The sequence below is a fragment of the Erythranthe guttata genome, chromosome 11, assembly GCF_056151865.1.
Source record: "Erythranthe guttata isolate IM_541 chromosome 11, IM_541, whole genome shotgun sequence".
In the NCBI taxonomy this organism is placed as follows: Eukaryota; Viridiplantae; Streptophyta; class Magnoliopsida; order Lamiales; family Phrymaceae; genus Erythranthe; species Erythranthe guttata.
Window position 1 is genome coordinate 3,347,827 of NC_142543.1, and position 21,127 is coordinate 3,368,953.

Here is a 21,127-nt window from a genome sequence, read left to right on the forward strand (position 1 = left end):
AGTATGTATAAAGATACGACGTTTATTAAATTATTTTTAGATTTTATAAGTTGTTTAAAAGTTTGACAATATAAATTCTATTTGTTGTCAATTGCCATATATAGTGAGAAAAGAGGACAGACAATACTCCATACTGGTTATTACAATTATTTACCAATGGTTTACTTTTTACTTAAATATTTTTATAATATATCACCTGCACATAAATTAAAACAAAAAAAGGGGTTTTTCTTATCTTTATATGGCATTTGATTATTTTTCAAATTAATTTAGTTATTGATTATGAATCACCCGCCTTAATGGATTTAAATAGATACATCTCTACGCGCAAATAAATGATCCAACTAAACAACCGATGCTCAAATCAGATGCTTGGATCAAATGTTGGGTAGATAATGCTCAATCACTAGAACTCACGAAATTCGCTGGAACGTACATTTTACAATGCGCCAATATACTAAAATAATTAGTGGGCCGAATAAAAATACACTTTTTTTTTTACATATAAAATATAAATAAATAGTTTTATATATATATATATATAATTATTATGATACTGGTTAATAATCTTGCCGTACCTATGATTGCATCTATGAATTGGTGTGTAGTAAAGCTAAGACAAGTAATTAAGTAGGCACTCTTGCACGCCTGCCTTTTAGCATCTACATATGATTGGTTGACTATTATCCATAAAGTAATGGGTAATGATATACGCAGGCCAAATTAAACATTCAGGCACTTTTTTACCATGATTTTTTACCTTTTTACCATAACTATTTACCTTTTGTACTATTCCTACCCAATTAAAAAAAAAAAAAAGAAAAAAATTAAATTTTTGTGCTCGTGCAAAAACACACGAGCATTTCAACAGTGCTCATCTGATTTCACACGAGCACTGTTGAAATGCTCGCATGTTTTTGCACGAGCATCTTATAATTCTATAAAAAAAATTATATAAAAAAAAAAAAAATTAATCTGCTCGTGTAAAAACACACGAGTGGTTGCAAAGTGCTCGTGTGATTTCACACGAGCACTTTGCAACCACTCGTGTGTTTTTACACGAGCAATTAAAAAAAAAAAATAATAATAAAAAGGCCTACTCGTGTGGATTTACACGAGCACAGTGGATGCGCTCGTGTAAATTCACACGAGCAGGCCAACGTGTGATTTTTTTCGTTTTTTTTTCCCGGATTCGTAATCTACATAACAAGAGGATCGTAAAAACGTAAAAATTACCTCCGATCTGTTGACGATTTGCACGGGCTTTGCGAAAGAAAATCGAAAGGTTGAGAGAGTTTTTGAGTTTTTTTACTTTTTTCTTTTTTGAAGAATGGTAAAAAATGTGCCTGAATGTTTAATTTTGGCCTGCACAAATCATTTCAGTAAAGTAATTAATACACTATCAATATTATTTTTTTTTAAATACAAATAATTTTAGAATTCCCTATTTAAATTTAAGAAATTAAATCTTAGGAGTAATATATTATTTCCTATTTGATAATTACTAACATGCTTCAACGAGCTTGTGATTACAATTTTTTTGGCGTATTTATTTTTTACTCTAACTTGAAAGGTTGAAATTTAAGCATTTTTTCTTCAAACAAACAAAAAAAAAAAAAAAAAACACACACACACACTTTTGTACGTGTGTATGTAAAGCTGAAGAAAATACAGAAAGTCAACCAACGCACGGGCGCATGAGTGCCCATCTGCAACCAACAAAGCTAAGAAAAATGTAGCTATTTTTTTAATTCTTAATTTTTAATTTTCTCTAATTTGTTGTTGAATTAATTGAAATCGTATATTTTTTATTTAAATTTTCAGAGAGTGGAAAGTAACGTTTCATGCACATTTAAGGGGCAAACCCGACATAAATACTTTTCAATAAAACGTTGTCGTTGCATAATTTTGGAAACTGCCAGTAAAAGTGAGTTGAACTCATACCATAAGTTATTAGCAGGGATAATTACACTTTTGGTTCCTCATGTTTGGCTCGATTTCACTTTTGGTCCCCCTTGTTTCAAAGCGAACAAAGTTCATCTCCAAGTTTCAATTTTGAACACTTTTGGTCCCTGCCGTTACATGTCCGTTAGCAAGTAACGGAAAACACTATTTTGGGGCGAAAATTAATTTTTTTATTTTTTTTGGGGCTGAAAAATAATTAAAAATGTAAAATAGACTACTTATAATTAAACTTTTAATAATATTAAGTATAATGAAATTGATTTAGTTAATTTCTTTTTTTATTATTAAAACATAATCATAGGTAGTATACTGAAAACTAATATTAAGTATAATGCACAATAATTTATTTAGTTAATTTATTTTTTATTATTAAAAAATTAATTATAAGTAGTATAATTATAATAATATTAAGTATAATTATACATGACTTGTTCAGCTATTTTTTTATTATTATTATTATTTTTTATTATAAGTAGTATAATTAAAAATACTATCAAGTATAATTAAAAATAACTTTTTTAGTTAATTTATTTTTTATTATTAAAAAATTAATTATAAGTAGTACAATTATAATAATATTAAGTATAATTAAAAATAATTTGTTTAGTTAATTTATTTTTTTGTTATTAATTGTTTTTTTATCATAAGTAGTATAATTAAAAACACTATTAAGTATGATTAAAACAATTTATTTAATTAATTTTTTTATTATTAAAAAATTAATTATAAGTAGTATAATTATAATAATATTAAGTATATTAAAAAGAATTGTTTCGTTGATTTTTTTTATTATTAAATATAAGTAGTCTAATTTAAATTTATAATTATTTTCAGCCCCAAAAGATTTTAAAATTTCAATTTTGACCCCAAAATAGTGTTTTCCGTTACTTGCTAACGGATATGTAACGGCGGGGACCAAAAATGTTTAAAATTGAAACCTGGAGGTGAACTTTGTTCACTTTGGAACAAGGGGGACCAAAAGTGAAATTGGGCCAAACATGATGGACCAAAAGTGTAATTATCCCGTTATTAGCATATATATATTTGTGGAAGAAACTTGTCTCAATTAAACGTGAAAAACTATTTATAGGGTAAATTACAAACACCCCTGAGGTATGTACAATTTACGAAAAAACTCATCTTGTTTGGATAATTATATATACCCCTCAACTATGATTTTTTTCTTACACCTCCACTCTTCTAGTGTCAAATTCAATATAATCATCTAGATTTCGTGGAATATACTCTAGTTTGTACTCGTTTTGCGTAAAAATACAGTTTCTGATGCACTACAATCTGATATATACAAGCCAAAAAACACATATTATGATCATCTTGCTTCAAAATGTGGAGTTCGAATGGGATATTAAAACGGGTACAAAAATGATAATATTCCACATAATCTCGAAGATCCCACTAAATTTGAAACCGCAAGGGTGGACGTGTAAAAAAACTTATAGTTGAGGGAGGTGGTTATAATTACCCAAATAGGAGGGGGGTTTTCGTAATTTAACCATACTTCAGGAGTGGTTGTAATTTACCCTATATTATGGAGGCTTAAGCTCGAGCTCGAACTCGCACGAGCTCCGGTGAACTCGAGCTTTTGTCGAGTCGAGTCACGTCGAGTTCACGAGCCGACTCTGCTCGTTTAAGTATAATTCTAATTTAGTAATGAGATGAAAACAAAAATAAAATAAAAATGAAAACTTGAAAATCAGGATAAAGAATTAATGGTGTTGGTTTAGTTTTATAACTGCCGGTTCTTTTGACACAAATATATGCAGAATGTTACACCTATAGACCAAACCTAATATAACAACAAAAGGGAAGGACAAAATATATGTATATATTATTGGATGGCGCATGCCTTAGGTTTAAGGTTATTACAGGCTTTTTATTTATTGAGTTATCAGAGTATGTAATTAATAAAATAATGTTGTGTTTGGACTTTGGAAAAATATATTTAATTATAGTTTTCTTTTTTTTTTCTTTTTTGATAATTAATATATTTTAAATATGTGACAAATTAATGGCGAAGAGGGAGTCCTGCAATCACTGCCACTTTTCAGTGCCAGATGTATCTCTTCAGATTTTACCTACAATCTTTAGTGTCGATATATTAATTATGTTACCAAATTAAATTTAATTTTGGAGTATATATAGTAGGGGAAAAATATTTCGAAAATAATATTATGTTCTCTTTCAACTGCAAGTGTAGTACTTTAAGGTCACGTTTGGTTGACAAGATAAGATTAAACAAATCGAATGAAAATTCAATTATTTTATCGGATCATGGACCGTTCAACAAAAAAATTAACTGAAAGAGAAGATAAGTCACGATAATATAACATTTAGTTAATAATGGTTTAACCAAACGAGTTCTAAGTATTTGTTTATCGGATCCTGGGCTGTTCAACAAAAAAACTACGATAAGCGTCGTTTAGCTTGAAAGACAAAATAAGTTACGATAATATAATATTTAGTTAATAATGGTTTAACCAAACGAGTTCTAAGTATTTGCACTATATGGAGTTTTATCGTTGTCAGTGTCACCTCAAATCTTAATAATATTCTATGTTAATATATTGGATACGATAAGCGTCGTTTAGCTTTAAGAATACAGTTTTGGCTTTAAATTTGATTTTGATTTTAATTATGATTTTTTAGTTTGAATAGGCAAAACTCAAAACATGAAATTTGTTTTTCTTCGAGTTATCTTTTTAGTCCAAGATGAGTCGTCAAGATTGGATTTTGGATTATAAACATACACTTTAATCAATTTTATATTGTCCACAATTTTTATGTTATTGGTAATCTACAATTAAAAATATAACTCATGCATGCATAACTTTGTCATTCGGCATTCAATCTGCATGATTTAAGTTACATTAGAAAAACTAACTCAAATGGCTAAAGTTTCTTTGTTTTGAATTTTACCAAAATCAAATTAGAGGGAGTCAAGCTTACCCTCAAAAATGTTCATCGGTGGAAAAGGCCAATTCTCTAAGCAAAAGTTTTTTTTTTTAATTTTTTTTTAATTATAATTTTAAAGTTTGCATACAATAATTCTAAATTTTATACAAAATTAAGAATCAAAGCCATCATTTCACATGATCTTATAATTTTTTTTAAATTGAATATATATAAATTACAATTAATCACTTATCTCTAATTAAATGATGGAATTAATGACAACACTTGGGTTTCATGGATGATTTGTGTTGATAATTGATGTAGAGTAAGTAATTAAATTTGACTTAAAGCTTAACTCGAAAACTCTAGCCCTATAAGTGGTAGATTTGGATACTGGGCCACAAATCAAGGGTCCAAGTAAGTAAAATTTAGGACAAATTACAACCGCCCCCTAAAGTAAAATTTATTTACGAAAAAGCCCTCATTCTTTTTCATAATTACTACATTCATCCATACAATTTGTACGTTTCTTTTGTATGGATGTGTTTTAATTGATATAAAAAAAAATTACAAATTGCAGGAGGGTTGGATGTAATTTCTCAGAAAAGATGGAATTTTTCGTAATAACTTTACGTAAATATCCAAATTGGCATTTATATGGAACCAATTGAAAAATCTTGATTAACAAACAATTATTTGTGTAATAATTAAATAGGACAACACGTGGGAGCAAGATGGTTAAACAAGTGCAATTAAGTAGTAGACTAGGCATCCCACATAATAAAAGTCACAATAATTATTAATTATTTAAAACCATACAATAAATTACCCATAATGAAGTTATTAAATATATATATATGTAGGTAGACCCTAGTCCTCATCATGCCAACTTAATCACTATTACAAAGCCCACGTGGCATTAACCACCATTATTTTTAGAATTTCCGTGAGCATGAAGGCATGTTTAATTAGAAATTAGCATAACACATTTTGGGGTATAGGTTTATTGATATTACAATATTATTACAAGATACTACCTAATTTTTTTTTATTTTTTTTTGCACGTGCACATGTAAAGAGAATTAAATAATACTTATAATTTGATTATAAAAATAGGCTTAGGGATAGCAAACTACAATTTTTACCCAATGGTTATTTGTCGGTGTTCCAATTACTAAATATCCGAAACTAATATGACTTACACCGTCACAATTTTGGTATGATTTCCGGTTTATGACTTGATTTTGGGGGTACTGAGAGCGACTGCTTCGGCAATTGGGCCTAACTAGGCCTCAAGGTCCAAATATGGATCAAATCTATGTTACGAGGCAATGTAGGTCGAGTTTGGCAAAAGTTTTGTTCGGTTTCATCTAAATTGTGAACAATTAACATTATATTCAGGAAGAAGTAACGAATTAACATCCCTACTTTTGGAGGGGTCTTTTCGTAAGATAGTACATAGTTGAGAGAAGTGACAGTAATTATCCAAACAAATGGGGTTTTTCGTAATTTGATCATAATTCAGAAGTGGCCGTAATTTGCCTTATTATTTATTATAGTATTTTGAATTTCTGATTGTATGTTGGAGCACATGGTCTATAAAATATTTAGATTTGTAATCTAATATTGTTGAAATAACATATATGGCTTGTACTATTTTGAATATTTTTCTTTGTAATTTTAATGGTGCACAACTATACTGTGGAGACTGAAAGTACACGAAGTATTCATGTATCTAATATATATATAACAATAAATAAAAAATTGACTTTTGACTCGATTATAAAAATAATTTATTTTGCAAACTATATATAAACATTGTTTAATATTTATTTTTTAATACACACAAAAAAATGGGTGCATGGGATTAAAATTATACACGTACCAAAAGAAATCTTTTGATGGATCCATTTCTGAATAAATCTCTGCCACTTCCCATAATTCTGTTCTTTTGTTTTCTTAGATTATACAAAACTGCTACTTCCAGAATTATAAGGCTGCACTTTTTTTTTAACTTTTCGTTAATTCAATTTTACCCTTGGGTAATTAGTATCTAAATATAATACAATTTCTTGTCATATATAAACTCCAGTCTTGTTTGGTTAACAGGATAAAATTAGGCATGATAAAATAAATAATATATAAAATTCAATTATATTGGAAGAACCAATAGTAAACATGGCTAGAAGGCAAGATACGGCATAATAACACAATATTTGTCGGTCGACACGGAAAATTGTTTGGGATACAAAACATCAAACAATATCTAATTATTTAGTTAACAATAGTTAATCTCTCCAATCAAACGAGACGTTATTGTAGGTTTATTCTATGCTACATTGAGTGAAATGCACCGGGTAGATATTTACTATTCATAAGCACACAAACACACACACATCCATATTAGTGTGTGCAGATCAACGAAAAATTCACCCGATGTAACCTTCATCGGTGTAGCATAGAAATTAATCTTATTGTACCGTGTTTATTGAACCATACCCTATGGGAACTCGGATTCTTTTTTTTTTTTTTTTGGAGTTATTATTTATTAAGCATTTTGGTGCAAATAAATAAATAAATAAATAAATAAAGAGCAAAAAGTGTAAGAAAACAAAGCAGATTTTTACATTGAATATAACATCATCTCACAGGATCTTCTACTTGTCGTTAAAATCTAGTTGGGCTTTATTGTTCCCCTGAAGATATGGCCTACCGTCATAATTTATACTCTGCACCACTAATTTTAATTATTTAATTTTAGCCTCTACTTTATTGTCTCATCATAAATACTACTCCTTTATTGTTTATTGTTATTAATCAAATCTCCATTATTATTATTATTATTATCTAATTTTTTTATTTTTTTTCAATAACAAATTTCTCAAATTATATGTAAGTTGGTGGTGGATTAAAATCAAGTACAAGTTAAGTACAATTAAGAACTCACAAAATATGAATTGATATAACTAAAACAACTAAAAGAAAACGGCAAATTACGAAAAACCCCCTCTTATTTGAGTAATTACAACAATTCCTCTCTAACTATTTATTATCTTAAAAAAAAAACAAAAAAAAAAAACCCTTATTTCAAAAGATAATTAGTGTAGACAAGTATTCTTCTTTTTCTGACTTTAGGGTAAGTAAACATAAATCTGCAATTCCAACCCTTAAACAAGCCTACTGTAATTAAGCCTAGCTATATATATACTTGAGACAAAGCCATGTGAAAACCCTTTGGTTTTCGGACCATTAATTACTGCCATGCCCCTAAGCCCTAAATAAAATATTTTTATAATACATACACATAAATACACATTTATATGTAACATTATAAGTAAAGCAAGAAAGTAGAAACTACCTGCAGCAAAAAAAGAGAAAAATTATATATAACCCAAAAAACTTTCTAAATGGAAAAAAAGTAAATAAAAACAAACAGTTTTTACAGTACACCAAAGTGAGAGAGACAAAATCTGAGCGCCGCCAGAGTAATCATTCCTCAGAAATTATATACAGATTAAGTTTCAACTTTTTTTTTATTTTTTTTTTTATTTTTTAATCTTGAAAATAAATAATAATAAAATAAACTAAAATCTACATCCAATCTTGGTAGCCCGAAAATCGCGACTCTTTTTATAATTTCATGTTCGATTGAGACCTTTTGACGTTGACCCTTTGAAAAGGAGAATTTTTTTGCCAAGTACATAAAATATTGGATATTATATTATATATATTCTGTAGTTTTAATTTTTTCTTTTCAAGATATAAAAATATTTGGAGACGCAACATTTGATTCTTTTTATTCTTTTTTTCCCGCAACGACGGTCAGCGGATGTAGCAAGTAAACATGAGCTGCATAGTTTGAAATTATTATACGAAATTGTAAATTTACTCAATACACATATATGGTTGTCTGTGGTTTTCTTTATTAAAAAAAATAGATTTTTTTTACTCCAACGGAGTGATCAAATCAAGGTTCTATTTTGATAATTAACCTTTTGAGATTTAAATGTAATTGATGGAAATTGAGTTATCAAAATGTAACCCCTTAAACATCTGAGTGCAAGTTGACATGTGACAATTATAAATAAAACCACCCGTAGACTTCTAATTGTTAATTCATTTGATAACTAAGATTGAAGTAGATGAATTTTAAATGAAATATTATCTCGAACATCAAATGAATGTTTGATAACTCAATTTTTATGTTTAGGAAACTAGAACAACTCCAACCGAGTTATTAAATGGTTAATCCAAAATCTTTAATCACTATTTACATATTTAAGAATAGAAATCACTATTAGCAACTAAATATATAGATCAATTTTTTTTTTTTTTTTTTTTATGAACAAATCTTTAATACCTACAAATGCATTTAAATAAATTTTAAAAAATAGTAAATATGAAAATATAATTTGTTAACATATTTTGATACTTTTGGGTTGCAGCTATTCTTATAAATCAAAGCAAAATATTCATTTACCAACATCATCTCAATTTGATTTTACTTATATGATATAAATCAGTTGAATCGAAAGAGATAATATAGAATTGATCGTTCAATCGGTTGATTCAACTCATTTATTTTGTTAAGGCAAATTTGTTCAAAACTAATTAAAAGATGGGATTATTTCACAAAAGCCCCCCATTAGACAAGTCCAGTTACATTAGGTCCAAAAATAATTCTCAATTTTATGATAAATCTAAAATATTTTTTATTAATTAAAAAAAATTAAGTTTTACCATTATACCTTTTAATTATTTATTCAACCCTAAATTTATTGCGTATAATAATCACCCCCTCTTACTCAAAAATAAAAAATAAAAATCACAGCCACTGGGGTTGGTAGCAGAGTGGTGGTCGGAAGGCACAAGATCCGGATTCGGCCGTGGCCGCATCCGGATTCGGCCGTGACCGCATCCAGATTGAAAAATATACAGAGTGGATTTCGAAAATATATAGAGTGGTTTTCGTAAATATACAGAGTGATATTCAGATTTATATGTTTTTTTTTATTCGTCCTTTTTTTATACCAGATACATAAAAAACTACACAACACAACGCAACATTTGCAGAATATTTTTACACAATATACAAAAAACAAAACACTTGAATTCAACAAAAAAATAATACTAGTAAACCACGCTGCAAAAACCACTCTGCAAAACCACTCTGCAAAAACCACACTGCAAAATCACACTGCAAAAATCTTCAAAGGAAGAAGATCGGTAGACTTATCTTTTTGGGTTTTTGTGGTTAATCCGTCTACACATGTTTGTGTAATTTACCACCATAGTTTCGACTAAATTAAAGAATAAATTACATTAATAAGCTATGTTAGTGTTAACAAATCGAAGAAATATCAATTGTTTGAAGGCGAATTCTGAAAACAAGGGACAAGGGGCTATGCCGGAGTGGATTTCTATCGTGATATGGGGGGGGGGGTTATTTTCTGTAACTTGATTTGGGAGAGATTTGATATTAATTTACCGTATTTTTTATTTTAATAATTATATTAATTAGTGGGGGCATATATGGTTTATTAAGCCCATTGAATTTATGTCAAATAGCATTTACAAATAAATGATTTATCAAGAAATAAAATTTCAGTGGGAGGTGTTTGGCAAATAGTCCCTTAAAAGATACACGGATGAACTAATTAACATAAATAAAAATAAGTGAGGTAATTTTATTTAATTGTTTTTTTTTTTTTTAATTATTACGAAAATATAGAGACATGACTATAAATTGTGAGTTAAATATGTAAACTCACCTTTTCTTGGAAATAGCCGATTGCAATTACTGTCCAGTAGCTTTTTTGCTGTCACGCTTTCAATAATGGGGTTTTCTTGGAATTAATACAAATATAATAAATTTAATTTAATTGCAAATTGAACTGATTATTGATTTGATGTAAGTGGGAAGTTAATTTTTTTTTTAGGGTTAAGGATTAATGCATATGATTTGGTGCTTAAATTATTCTCTGGCGGTGATGGCTCGAAACACAAGAGAGTAACATTAATAATAGGATTAAATTCACTAACCCTCTTTCTTCTGTCACATTTTACATTAATTATTACACTCCGTGTGCTAATTACACCTTCATTTACTTCCTCTGTTAACTGAAATTTTTATTTTCTGGACAAATTTACCCTCCAAAATTTTACAGTTAGATCATTATTGGGTTTTCCTTTTTTTTAACAGTCATGAAAATTTATCTCTTAATTTTTTCATAAAAAAACAAATTAAGATCATTTTATTTTTTTAATTCTTCTAATAAATTACCCTTTCTCGAAGTCTTAATTTATGCATGATTATATATGACTATTAGGGCATCCCCGATGTAGTCTCTAAATTTTATGATTCAGGTTCAAATTTATCGTCAACGGTCGTTAGATGGAGTTTGTCAAACATGGTTAATCTAGTGTAGTTTTTGTTTTTGGTATGATTTGCAAATTATTATACGAGAATGTATTTTTACTCAGTGCACATATATATTTGGCTGCAGATTCTTTCGTTATAAAAAAAAAATCCTGTGAGATGCATAATGATTTATGACCTTAATATGGAGATCCAATTTTATAGAACCCCACACTATTCATTGTACATTTTTTTTCGTATATGGACCTTATAGTTCAACCGATCTCTAAATGAGTTTTTGAAATAAAATTAGAAGAAAGACAGAATTTTTGAAGAAAAAATAATCGCAATTAAAATTAGATCGGAAATAATAAATATATGCGTGTGTTCAATTTGCCTTATTTCCTAAAAATATTTTTTCACTTCATATTAATATTCCAATTCCCAATCCAACAAAAGAAATGAAATAAAAATCATAAACTAGAATTTTAGAATAAAAAATATTATTTCAATATTCACCCTGAGAAATTGAATTCCATTATTCATCCAATTTCCTAATTCAACCATACCAAAAAAAAAAAAGAAACATCTAAAATAAAAACCCTAACACACGCGCGCGCGCGCGTAGAAAGAAATGAATTCCCATTATAAATATTCGGGCGCACCCCCACGGTTAAACACACGGTTTCAGGTGCTAACTCTCGCAATACACACTCACACCCTCCGCTACTGAAACTTTAGTCTTATTATTACAATCATTTTTTTCTCTCTCTCTAAACAGTAAACCCTCATCTCTCTCTTACTTTCTCTCTCTTAAAATCAACAAACAATGGAAGAAGCCCTCCGGCGCCTCAACGGCTCCCTCACCAGAGATTCCGACCCTCTCCTCCCTCCCACCGCCGTCCCCAAACGCTGCTCCGCCGCCACCAAGAGGTCCCTCAAAGACGGCCCCCCCGCCCCCTCCTCCGCCGGCACCATGAGGTACCGCGGCGTCCGCCGCCGCCCCTGGGGCCGCTACGCCGCCGAGATAAGAGACCCCCAGTCCAAGGAGAGGCGCTGGCTCGGCACCTTCGACACGGCGGAGGAGGCCGCCTGCGCCTACGACTGCGCCGCCCGTGCCATGCGCGGCGTCAAAGCCAGGACCAACTTCGTCTACCCCACCTCCCCTCCTCCGCCTCACCACCACCACCACCTTTACCCTACCGCGGCCGAGAATCTCCTCCCTTCGTTCGTCACCTACGCCAAATCATCGTCACAGCCGTCCATCCTGGGCGGCGGCAACCACCACCGCCACAGCTTCGCTCCGCCGTCTTCCTTCGCAAACCCTAATCTTGATTTCAACGGGCCTTCTTACCGGAGCGGCAGCAACTCCATCAACATGCTTCTCCTCCGCGACTACTTAAATTCCACCACCACCACCAAATTCTCCGAACCCTCTTCTTTCAACTACGATCAAATCCCACTCAATTTTCCCGCAACTCCAAATGATTTCATGGGCTCCTCTTCCTTAACCCCACGCGCCGCCACAGTAGACTCCACAATAGTTTCTGACGTCGGATTCGATAATCCCATCTCCGCCGCCCCTTTCGCCGACGACGACTCCATGGAATTTTTCCCGACAGAGAGGTCTGACTCAGGTTTGCTCCAAGAAGTTATTCACGGGTTCTTCCCCAAACCAAAGACCACGGCGGCGGCGGCGCAGCCGCCGCCGGCTACAAAATCCGAGCCACTACAGCCGTCTTGCATAAAGCCATTTGCATCGTTGCCGTTATCTATCAAGCAGGAAAACAACGAGAACTATGTTAAATATTCGAATTCAGACAACGGGTTTTTAGGGTTTCCAGTTGACGGTTATTATCAAAGAGTTCAGCATCAACAGTACGAGAATTTGAATTATTCGAGTAGCGCTTTCTCTGGTACTGAAAGGAACTGCACCGAACCGCACTGCAGCGATCACATGAATTTCCCAACGGCGGGGGCTAATGCACCAAATGGAATATTCGGTGACATTTTCCACTACCAGGAAGCATTAAATTTATTTTCAGCCAAAGTGCAGAATGCTTGATCACCTATCTTTTTTTTTTTTTTTTTAATTCAATTTCCATGTTTAAATTAATTTAGTTTCTCTTAATTTCTAAGATTATCTAACAAATGTTATCTTTAATTTTATATATTTTGAGAAATTAATTATGTTTTTTTTTTTTGCAATTTTAATTTAATTTACTAGTGTGTACTAAGTTGATGTGTATCTAATAAAAAATATGTTACTCCACTATTTATTGTTGAAATTAATTATTATTTTCTTGATTTTTAATTGTGCATGGGGAAATAGAAATTGTGTTTTAATTTATGAGAATTTAGGGTGGGGGGGCCGGCCCCCATTTGTTGTGGCGGCCGCAAATTCTGAGGATTTGATTCAGTGAAAAAGATTTTGATTTTTTTCCTATAGATCCCATTCTTTGATATTGAAAGATTGAAAAAGTTGTTCTACTTTTCATGCTTTTGGCTTCTGGCTTTTGGCTTTTAGGGGGTTTTCTTGAGTTGACCTTCGACTTTGCAAAGAAAAGCTGCTCTTTTCTCCGGCTTTTTCTAGACAATGTTTTGATTATTTGTGTAATTGTGTCCTTGTTATTTAAATTTATTATATCTCAAAATTATAATTTACAAAAAAAAAAAAAAACAATTTCCAATATTATTTTTATTGTTCTTGGACATGTGAGTTTTTGTTTGAGCAAGTAAAGCTTCTCAAGAATCAATGAACACTACAATGATAAACTTTCTAGTAATAGTATTTAGGGTAAATTACGGTAAAACCATGAGGTAAAGATGATATTACGAAAACCCCCTTCATGTTTGCGTAATTACAACCAATTGTTGAACTATGAATTTTCTTACATGTCCACTCTTATGTTGTCAAATTCAACAGAATCTTCTAGATTACGTGGAAATGTTCTGTAGTTTGTACTCGTTTGTGTAAAAATGCAGTTTTTGATGCACCACAATCTGATATTTACAAGTCAAGAGACACATCTTGTGAACACCTTTGTTTCAAATATATGGAGATGAATGGGATAAAACGAGTACAATTTTTAGTATATTCCATATATTCTAGAAGGTTCCACTAAATTTGACACCATGAGTGTCACTGTAAGAAGATTTATAGTTGATGAAGGTCATTGCAATTACACAAACATGATGGATTGTTTCACAATTTGACCTTACCCGAGGGGATGATCGTAATCTACCCTAATATTTATTAATAATTTTCATAACAATATATTTTCTAGAATAAAGTATAAAATATTATCATATTATGTAAGTATAATATAATATATGAGTGACAGTATATTTTCTAGTATCAAGTTTGTCAATCACTAATTTAGGATAATGACACTCAAAAAATAAGAATTAATAAAATAAATTATTTATGACAAAATAAACACAAAATGCTTAAAATGACAATATCTGATACTGTATATATTTATTGTAGTAGAAGCCCTTCCCATTGATAAAAATATAATTCAAAATAATATATATATATATATATATATATATATATATATATATATATATATATATATATATATATATAATTAAAAAAAAGAAAAAGAAAAATGAAGACATAGAGTAATAACAAAATAAATGAAAATCTCTTTGGTAGGAAATACATTAAAGAAGAGCCGGTTAAAATAGCTACCTTCTTTTCCTTTCTCTTATGTTTTGACTTTTGAGTTAAAATATCAAGTATTATTTCATTGAGTTCTAATACTAATTATCATTCGTAAACTCATTAATTATCATTGCATTAATTAATTATGAAAATAATCGTTATTAACGAACATACACTAGCTCATTATTCAATGCCGTGAAAGTGACAATTATTCATCACTAAGTCTTTCATATATTTATACGACGTGACGAATTTTCGCATTCTTAATAATGAGCTCGATTGATTATTTTGCAGGAAAAAAAAAAAAACCCCGACAAGGACGTCAATTTTACGTGGAAAAGTGAATTATAAATCCTTAATTGAGTCGATCGACTTCGTCACTTTCCCTTTTTTTTTATTATTAAATTCGAGTATTTTTTCGACGCCTAAAGTTGTGATATGAAAATTTAAAAAAAAAAAAAAAGAAAAGAAAAAAAAAATTACATAAACGTCACAAGAATTGGAAAAATAATAAAGAATGTAGTTTACAGAGATCTTTGCCCCTCATCACATGTTTCTAATTAACACCCTATACTACGAACTCACTTTAATAATAATTAACAATAATTAAGGATGGGACCATATTAATTAGTTTAATTAATTATGCCCATATATCGTGGTTACAAGGTAAGTCCAAAAATGGAGTCAAGTCAAGCCCTTTTTTTTAATACAAAGTTTTGTATATTATTAAGTACATTTTTAATTAAATTAAATTACATAGGTTTTCTTTTTCTTTTTTTCTTTTTTATATGTATTTTACTATTGTGTATATATAATATTTATACAGTTGTATGAAAATTTATTTGGTGATTCGTATTTAAGAAGGTGGTCACTGTTCATTCTACACAAACAGCCAAATTTCTAGGTATAGATAAAACCATGTCGATCATCCTCCATTAAATGAAAAATATTTTTCCCTAACTATTTATTTTATTTTATTTTTTATTCAACGACGCGAGTTTAGAAATGTTAAATATTAATTAATGTCTGTTGGTTCTATTCGATCTATTCTATGCTACAACGGATGAAATACACATCTACATTGGTGTTTGTAGATTCAACGATAAAGTATATCAACTTTTGATCTTCTTTGTGTATTTCCCTTTTTTTTTTGGGGGCGAAGAAAATGTTTGTGGTAACAAACTGTACCACAACAGAAATATAATAAAGTTGGGGAGGCAAAAAATTAAATAACAGTGTTGGGTAGTTACATAAATGCATGATGCAATATCTTAATATACATATAATAATTATATTTATTTATTACGTAAGCATGGAATCATGTTATTGTTCTGTACATTGTGACGAATGGTGCAGTGATTCCATCAATGCTCCTTTAGTGATGTTTGCACAAACTGCCCACCGTAATTAATTTAATTTTACCAATAATTAATTTAATTATATGCATTTGTAATCGGATATACGTTATATTCCTCAGTTCCATTTTAATTGTCGTTTTTCAACTTTGTAAAAGTATTAAGAGGGTGTTTGCAAATGCTATTGCAAACAGCTTATGAGCTTTTCTTGCCTTATAATCTATTTTTTGGTGTTTGTGACACAAACTTTTACTTTTGCTTCTCTAAAAATAAGCTATGTTAAGCTATAATCTCAAAAGCAGGCTTGACCCAACTTTTTCGGTTGATGGCATTTCTGTAAATAAAAATAAGTTGTATTAAATATTTTAATTCATTTTTACCCTTTTAATAAATTTAATTAATCCCCACGTTTACCCAGCATTACCCTGTATTCACATCAAAACTCTGTCACATAAAACACCTCCACCTCCACCTCCACTCTGTTTCAGCAAGAAATTCACCGTCACAATCACAATAGGTATGAACCTTCATCTTTTTTTTTCCGTGTTGTATTTTAAGGATTAATAACATTAAATCTATATATTTGTGAATTACGCACCTATGTTTTTCATCAAATATATGTAGCAATTTGGCTTATATGATTTTGGGCTTTTCTGATTTCTGTAAGAATATGGCTAAAATCTTGTTTCACAAACTTTGTGTTTTGAATATATATTTGATTTTGTTTTAATTTGAAACATTTGTCCTCATGTATTCTAACATGGGTTTTGCATATATTTTTTGTTCATGTACTTACGCAATATGTTGCAATCTTTGTGTTTAGCTATGAGAGTCGGTATGAAAGGGCTTTTAGGAAAAAAAAATATATAATTTGCTTATCTGTAATCTACACATCAATATTAGTTTATCCAAATTATGGTCTATTTGATTATAATCATTCTTTAATGATAATCTTTGATTTTGTTTTATCAGCACAACACAGTGTGTGTCTATGGGTTCTTCATTTAATTATTTTAACATCTCACCTACTGTGTCTGAGAATCTTTCATCGTATAACGATGAAGACTCGCATCCGATTAATGTCACTAGCCACAGAGTTCGTGTTGGTAAAAACTCTGACTCGGTCAAGGCTAATTGGGATAAATAAACCACAGAGGTATTCATTAGGCTGTGTGTCCAAGAAACCACGGCGGGAAATCTTCCTGGTAGCCACTTTAATAAAATCGGATGGGATAACCTCGTTAAAAAATTCTCTTCTGCTACACACTGCAACTATACAAGAATCCAACTTAAGAACAAATGGGATATAATGAAAAATGAATGGGGTTAGTGGAAAGCTATTTTACATGGTGAGTCGGGATTAGGCTGGAATCAAATAAAATGCACAGTTGATGCAACTCCAGAATGGTGGCATAAGAAGATACAGGTAGCTTGAATTTTAAAAAAATGTGTTTAGTTTCTTTATTTTATTGAAGTAGTATTTTAAAATGTTTGGTTTGAATTTCAGACAAATCCACTCGCAGCCAAATTTCGAGAGAGGGGTCCTTCGTGTCTATATGAGCAAGAGATGTTATTCTCGGATGTGATTGCAACTGGAACAAGTTCATGGACTCCAAGCTCTGGTATATTGCCACCCCACATGCAAGAGGAAAGAGAACAAGAATCTCAAGGTGAAGCATTCGAGGATCTTGAAAGTGGATATCCGCAGTCTGAGGCTCCAATATATACACCTACACCTACTGATGAAACAACCGAAATATCAACTGAAGTTCCAAGAGAAGCACCACCAACTAGTTCGATGAGAAAAAGCACTGAATTTCTTAATCGTATCCGTAAAAGGAAAACTAAGAAGGTCTCTAATGCTGACAAGATCTCAAAGTGTCTTGAAAGAATCTTTGATGCAATGGAATATGACTCATCTCGCCTTAATGGTGATACAAGACGTCAATACAGCATACAAGAATGTCTCGATATATTGGAAAATATGCCCGGAATTGATGAAGGTGGTCCTCTGTGGATGTATGCGACTCGCATTTTCTTAAAGCCAGCTATTCGTGAGTTGTTTTTTACCATAAAAAAAAATGAGATCCGCTTGAAGTGGCTTGAGGAACAAATGGAACGGGACATTAGACGCCGCACTACTTCAACTACTTTAGTTCATGGTTCTCATGAAAATGACCATGCATTAGATGGATGAAAGAGAATATTTGATTTAATACTCTAGAATTGGATGTTATTTTTTTCTAATCTACTTTCTTGTTTGTTTGGTTTGTTGCTGCTTATTAAGAATTGAACTACTTTGGATCTTCATCCTATTTGGTTTGTTAAGATTTTTTAAGATTTATTTATTAAATGTCATGGCAGTTGAATTTGTTTTTCTAAGTACTTTCTCTTGTTATTGACAGAATGGATGATACTGATGACGACTCAAACTCAAACATGGATTCTCTTTCTAAATCATCAGGTAGCCATGATTTAGATTCTTTAAGCAGTGATGAAGAAAAAGAAAGTGTTATATCAACATCTAACAAAACCGGAGCTCAGGTTCTAAATTCAATATGTATCGCGGTTGTATCTTACTATCAAAACTATTTACATAAAACTCCATGTCACAATAGAGAGTATAGCGGATGGGCTGCTTTGTTGTCTATTTTTAATGGAAATCCTCGACGTTGTAAGGAAAACTTAAGAATGAGAATATATACTTTTTTTCTACTTTGTAAGTTATTAGTTGATGAATATGGTCTTGTACCAATGAGAAAAGTTGCAGTTGAGGAACAAGTTGCTACATTCCTTATGCTAGTGGGTTCAAGATGTGGAAATAGACAGTGTCAAGAAATGTTGCAAAGATCTGAATTTACAATAAGTAAATCATTTCACAGGGTTCTAAAAGCATGTACATTGATGTCCATCGACTGGGTTCTTCCATTCACAGATAACTTTGTCACACATAAGTACATTCGAACTAACAAGAGATTTTATCCTCACTTTAAGGTAATTTTCTTTGAAATACTGTTTAAAGTAAATCTTGTTCTTGTTCTTTATTTCTAAGCGATTAATATTCATTTTATTAAGGATTGTATCGGAGCAATTGACGGAACCCACATTAAGGCGGCGCTTCAGAAGGAGCAACAAACTCCTTTTATTGGAAGAAAAGGAACTCCCACTCAAAATATTATGGTCGTATGTGATTTTGATATGTGTTTCACGTACGTATTGCCAGGTTGGGAGGGAAGTGCGCACGACACACGAATATTTTATGACACTATCAGAAATCCGGAAAAAATTTTTCCAATGCCACCTCCTAGTTTGATTATTTTCAAGCTCATATTTTTTTTATACATTTTAGCTTATCTGTGAGTGCATTCATTATATATGAGTCTTCTAATATTTGTGATAGGTAAGTACTACTTGGTTGATGCCGGTTATCCAAATATATCAGGATTTCTTGCACCATACAAAGGTGAGAAATATCATCTTCCAGATTTTCAACGAGCTATTGCATATACTAATCAGTATGAAGTGTTCAATCATTTGCACTCGTCATTAAGAAGTACAATCGAACGAACATTTGGGTGCTGGAAAGGAAGATTTTATACAATAAAAGATGTGCCCGTTAATATTCTTTGGAAAGATCAATTTGCGCTTGTCCCGGCTACAATGGCAATCCATATTTTTATTCGTAAAGTCGCGCACTAGATGAGGATTTCTTACAATATGACAATGACCCAAACAATTTGCCAAAGGACAGAAGCATTCCTCGATCTAATGCCAATATTCATGGACCAGATTTGAACGTCCGTGATGGTGGAATGGACAAAGTTAGAGACGATATTTGTACGTCGATTGCATTTTCTAGAATTGGATTACATATTCATTAGTGGTTAGGTGTAGTTATGTTTTATTTTCTTATTGTTCAGACTTCAGCCTATTGTATTTGAATATATAAATTAAAATATTCCCCAACAATTATAAACTATTTGGTAGTAATCCATAGTCGTATAGAAAATCTAAAATAACAACTTGCAGAACTCATGATATATATATATATATATATATATATATATATATATATATATATATATATATATATATATATATATATATATATATATATATATATATATATATATTTCCGTTGAAAAAAATTAACAGCAAATTGATTGTAAATGGATTAATTTATTGATATGCCTAATTGGCCCAACCCAATGGGTTTACAAATTATTTACCTACTGGGCCACGAGCCCAATATCGAAGACCACTATCACCGAGGCCCAATCACCTTCAAGTAAGGTTTGGGCCCGACAATCTCGACTAAGCTATAAATAAAGGTTTGAACTCATTCCTTAAGGTACGTCCTATTAACTGAGCAATACTATTAACTGTATTCTCGGGACTATTTCCACTATCAGCACGTCTGACTTGAGCGTCGGAGGGGTTTCCGCCGGATCAACCCCCGGCGTAGTTCACGTGTGTTCATTTCGCAGGTACCTCAGGATCATCAAGTTGTCAAGCTATTGATCTGCTTTGCTCTCCCAGTTCATTTTCTACACTACCCCAGATGATCTAAACATTTTAGCATCATCATTTTGGCGCCGTCTGTGGGAACGATGCAAACCAGATCACGTAGCCAACAAGATCCTCCTGAGGCGTCAGCTCGGAGAAAAAATAACACAGCTAATCAAGATCCTCCTGAGGCGTCAGCTCGGAGAGAAAATGACACAGCTAATCAAGATCCTCCTGAGGCGTCAGCTCGGAGAGAAAATGACACAACTAATAACCTCCCAGTCCGTGGAGGATCTGGCATGCCACCTCATCCACGTGACGCGGAGCCACCTCCTCCACATACCGCGGAGCCACTTCCTC

At 31.4% G+C, this 21,127-nt stretch overlaps 1 protein-coding gene across 1 annotated transcript; it reads left to right on the plus strand.

The window, feature by feature from the left end:
• The first annotated feature begins 11,915 nt into the window (after positions 1–11,915).
• LOC105965408 (ethylene-responsive transcription factor ESR2) lies at positions 11,916–13,472 on the plus strand. Its single transcript, XM_088825270.1, has one exon. The coding sequence runs from the start codon at positions 12,066–12,068 to the stop codon at positions 13,299–13,301; it is 1,236 nt and encodes a 411-aa protein (XP_088681396.1). The 5' UTR covers positions 11,916–12,065; the 3' UTR covers positions 13,302–13,472.
• The last annotated feature ends 7,655 nt before the right edge of the window (positions 13,473–21,127 follow it).

Excerpts from the sequence above, each read along its gene's own strand:
- LOC105965408 (XM_088825270.1), top strand. The coding sequence starts at position 12,066 with ATGGAAGAAGCCCTCCGGCGCCTCAACGGCTCCCTCACCAGAGATTCC.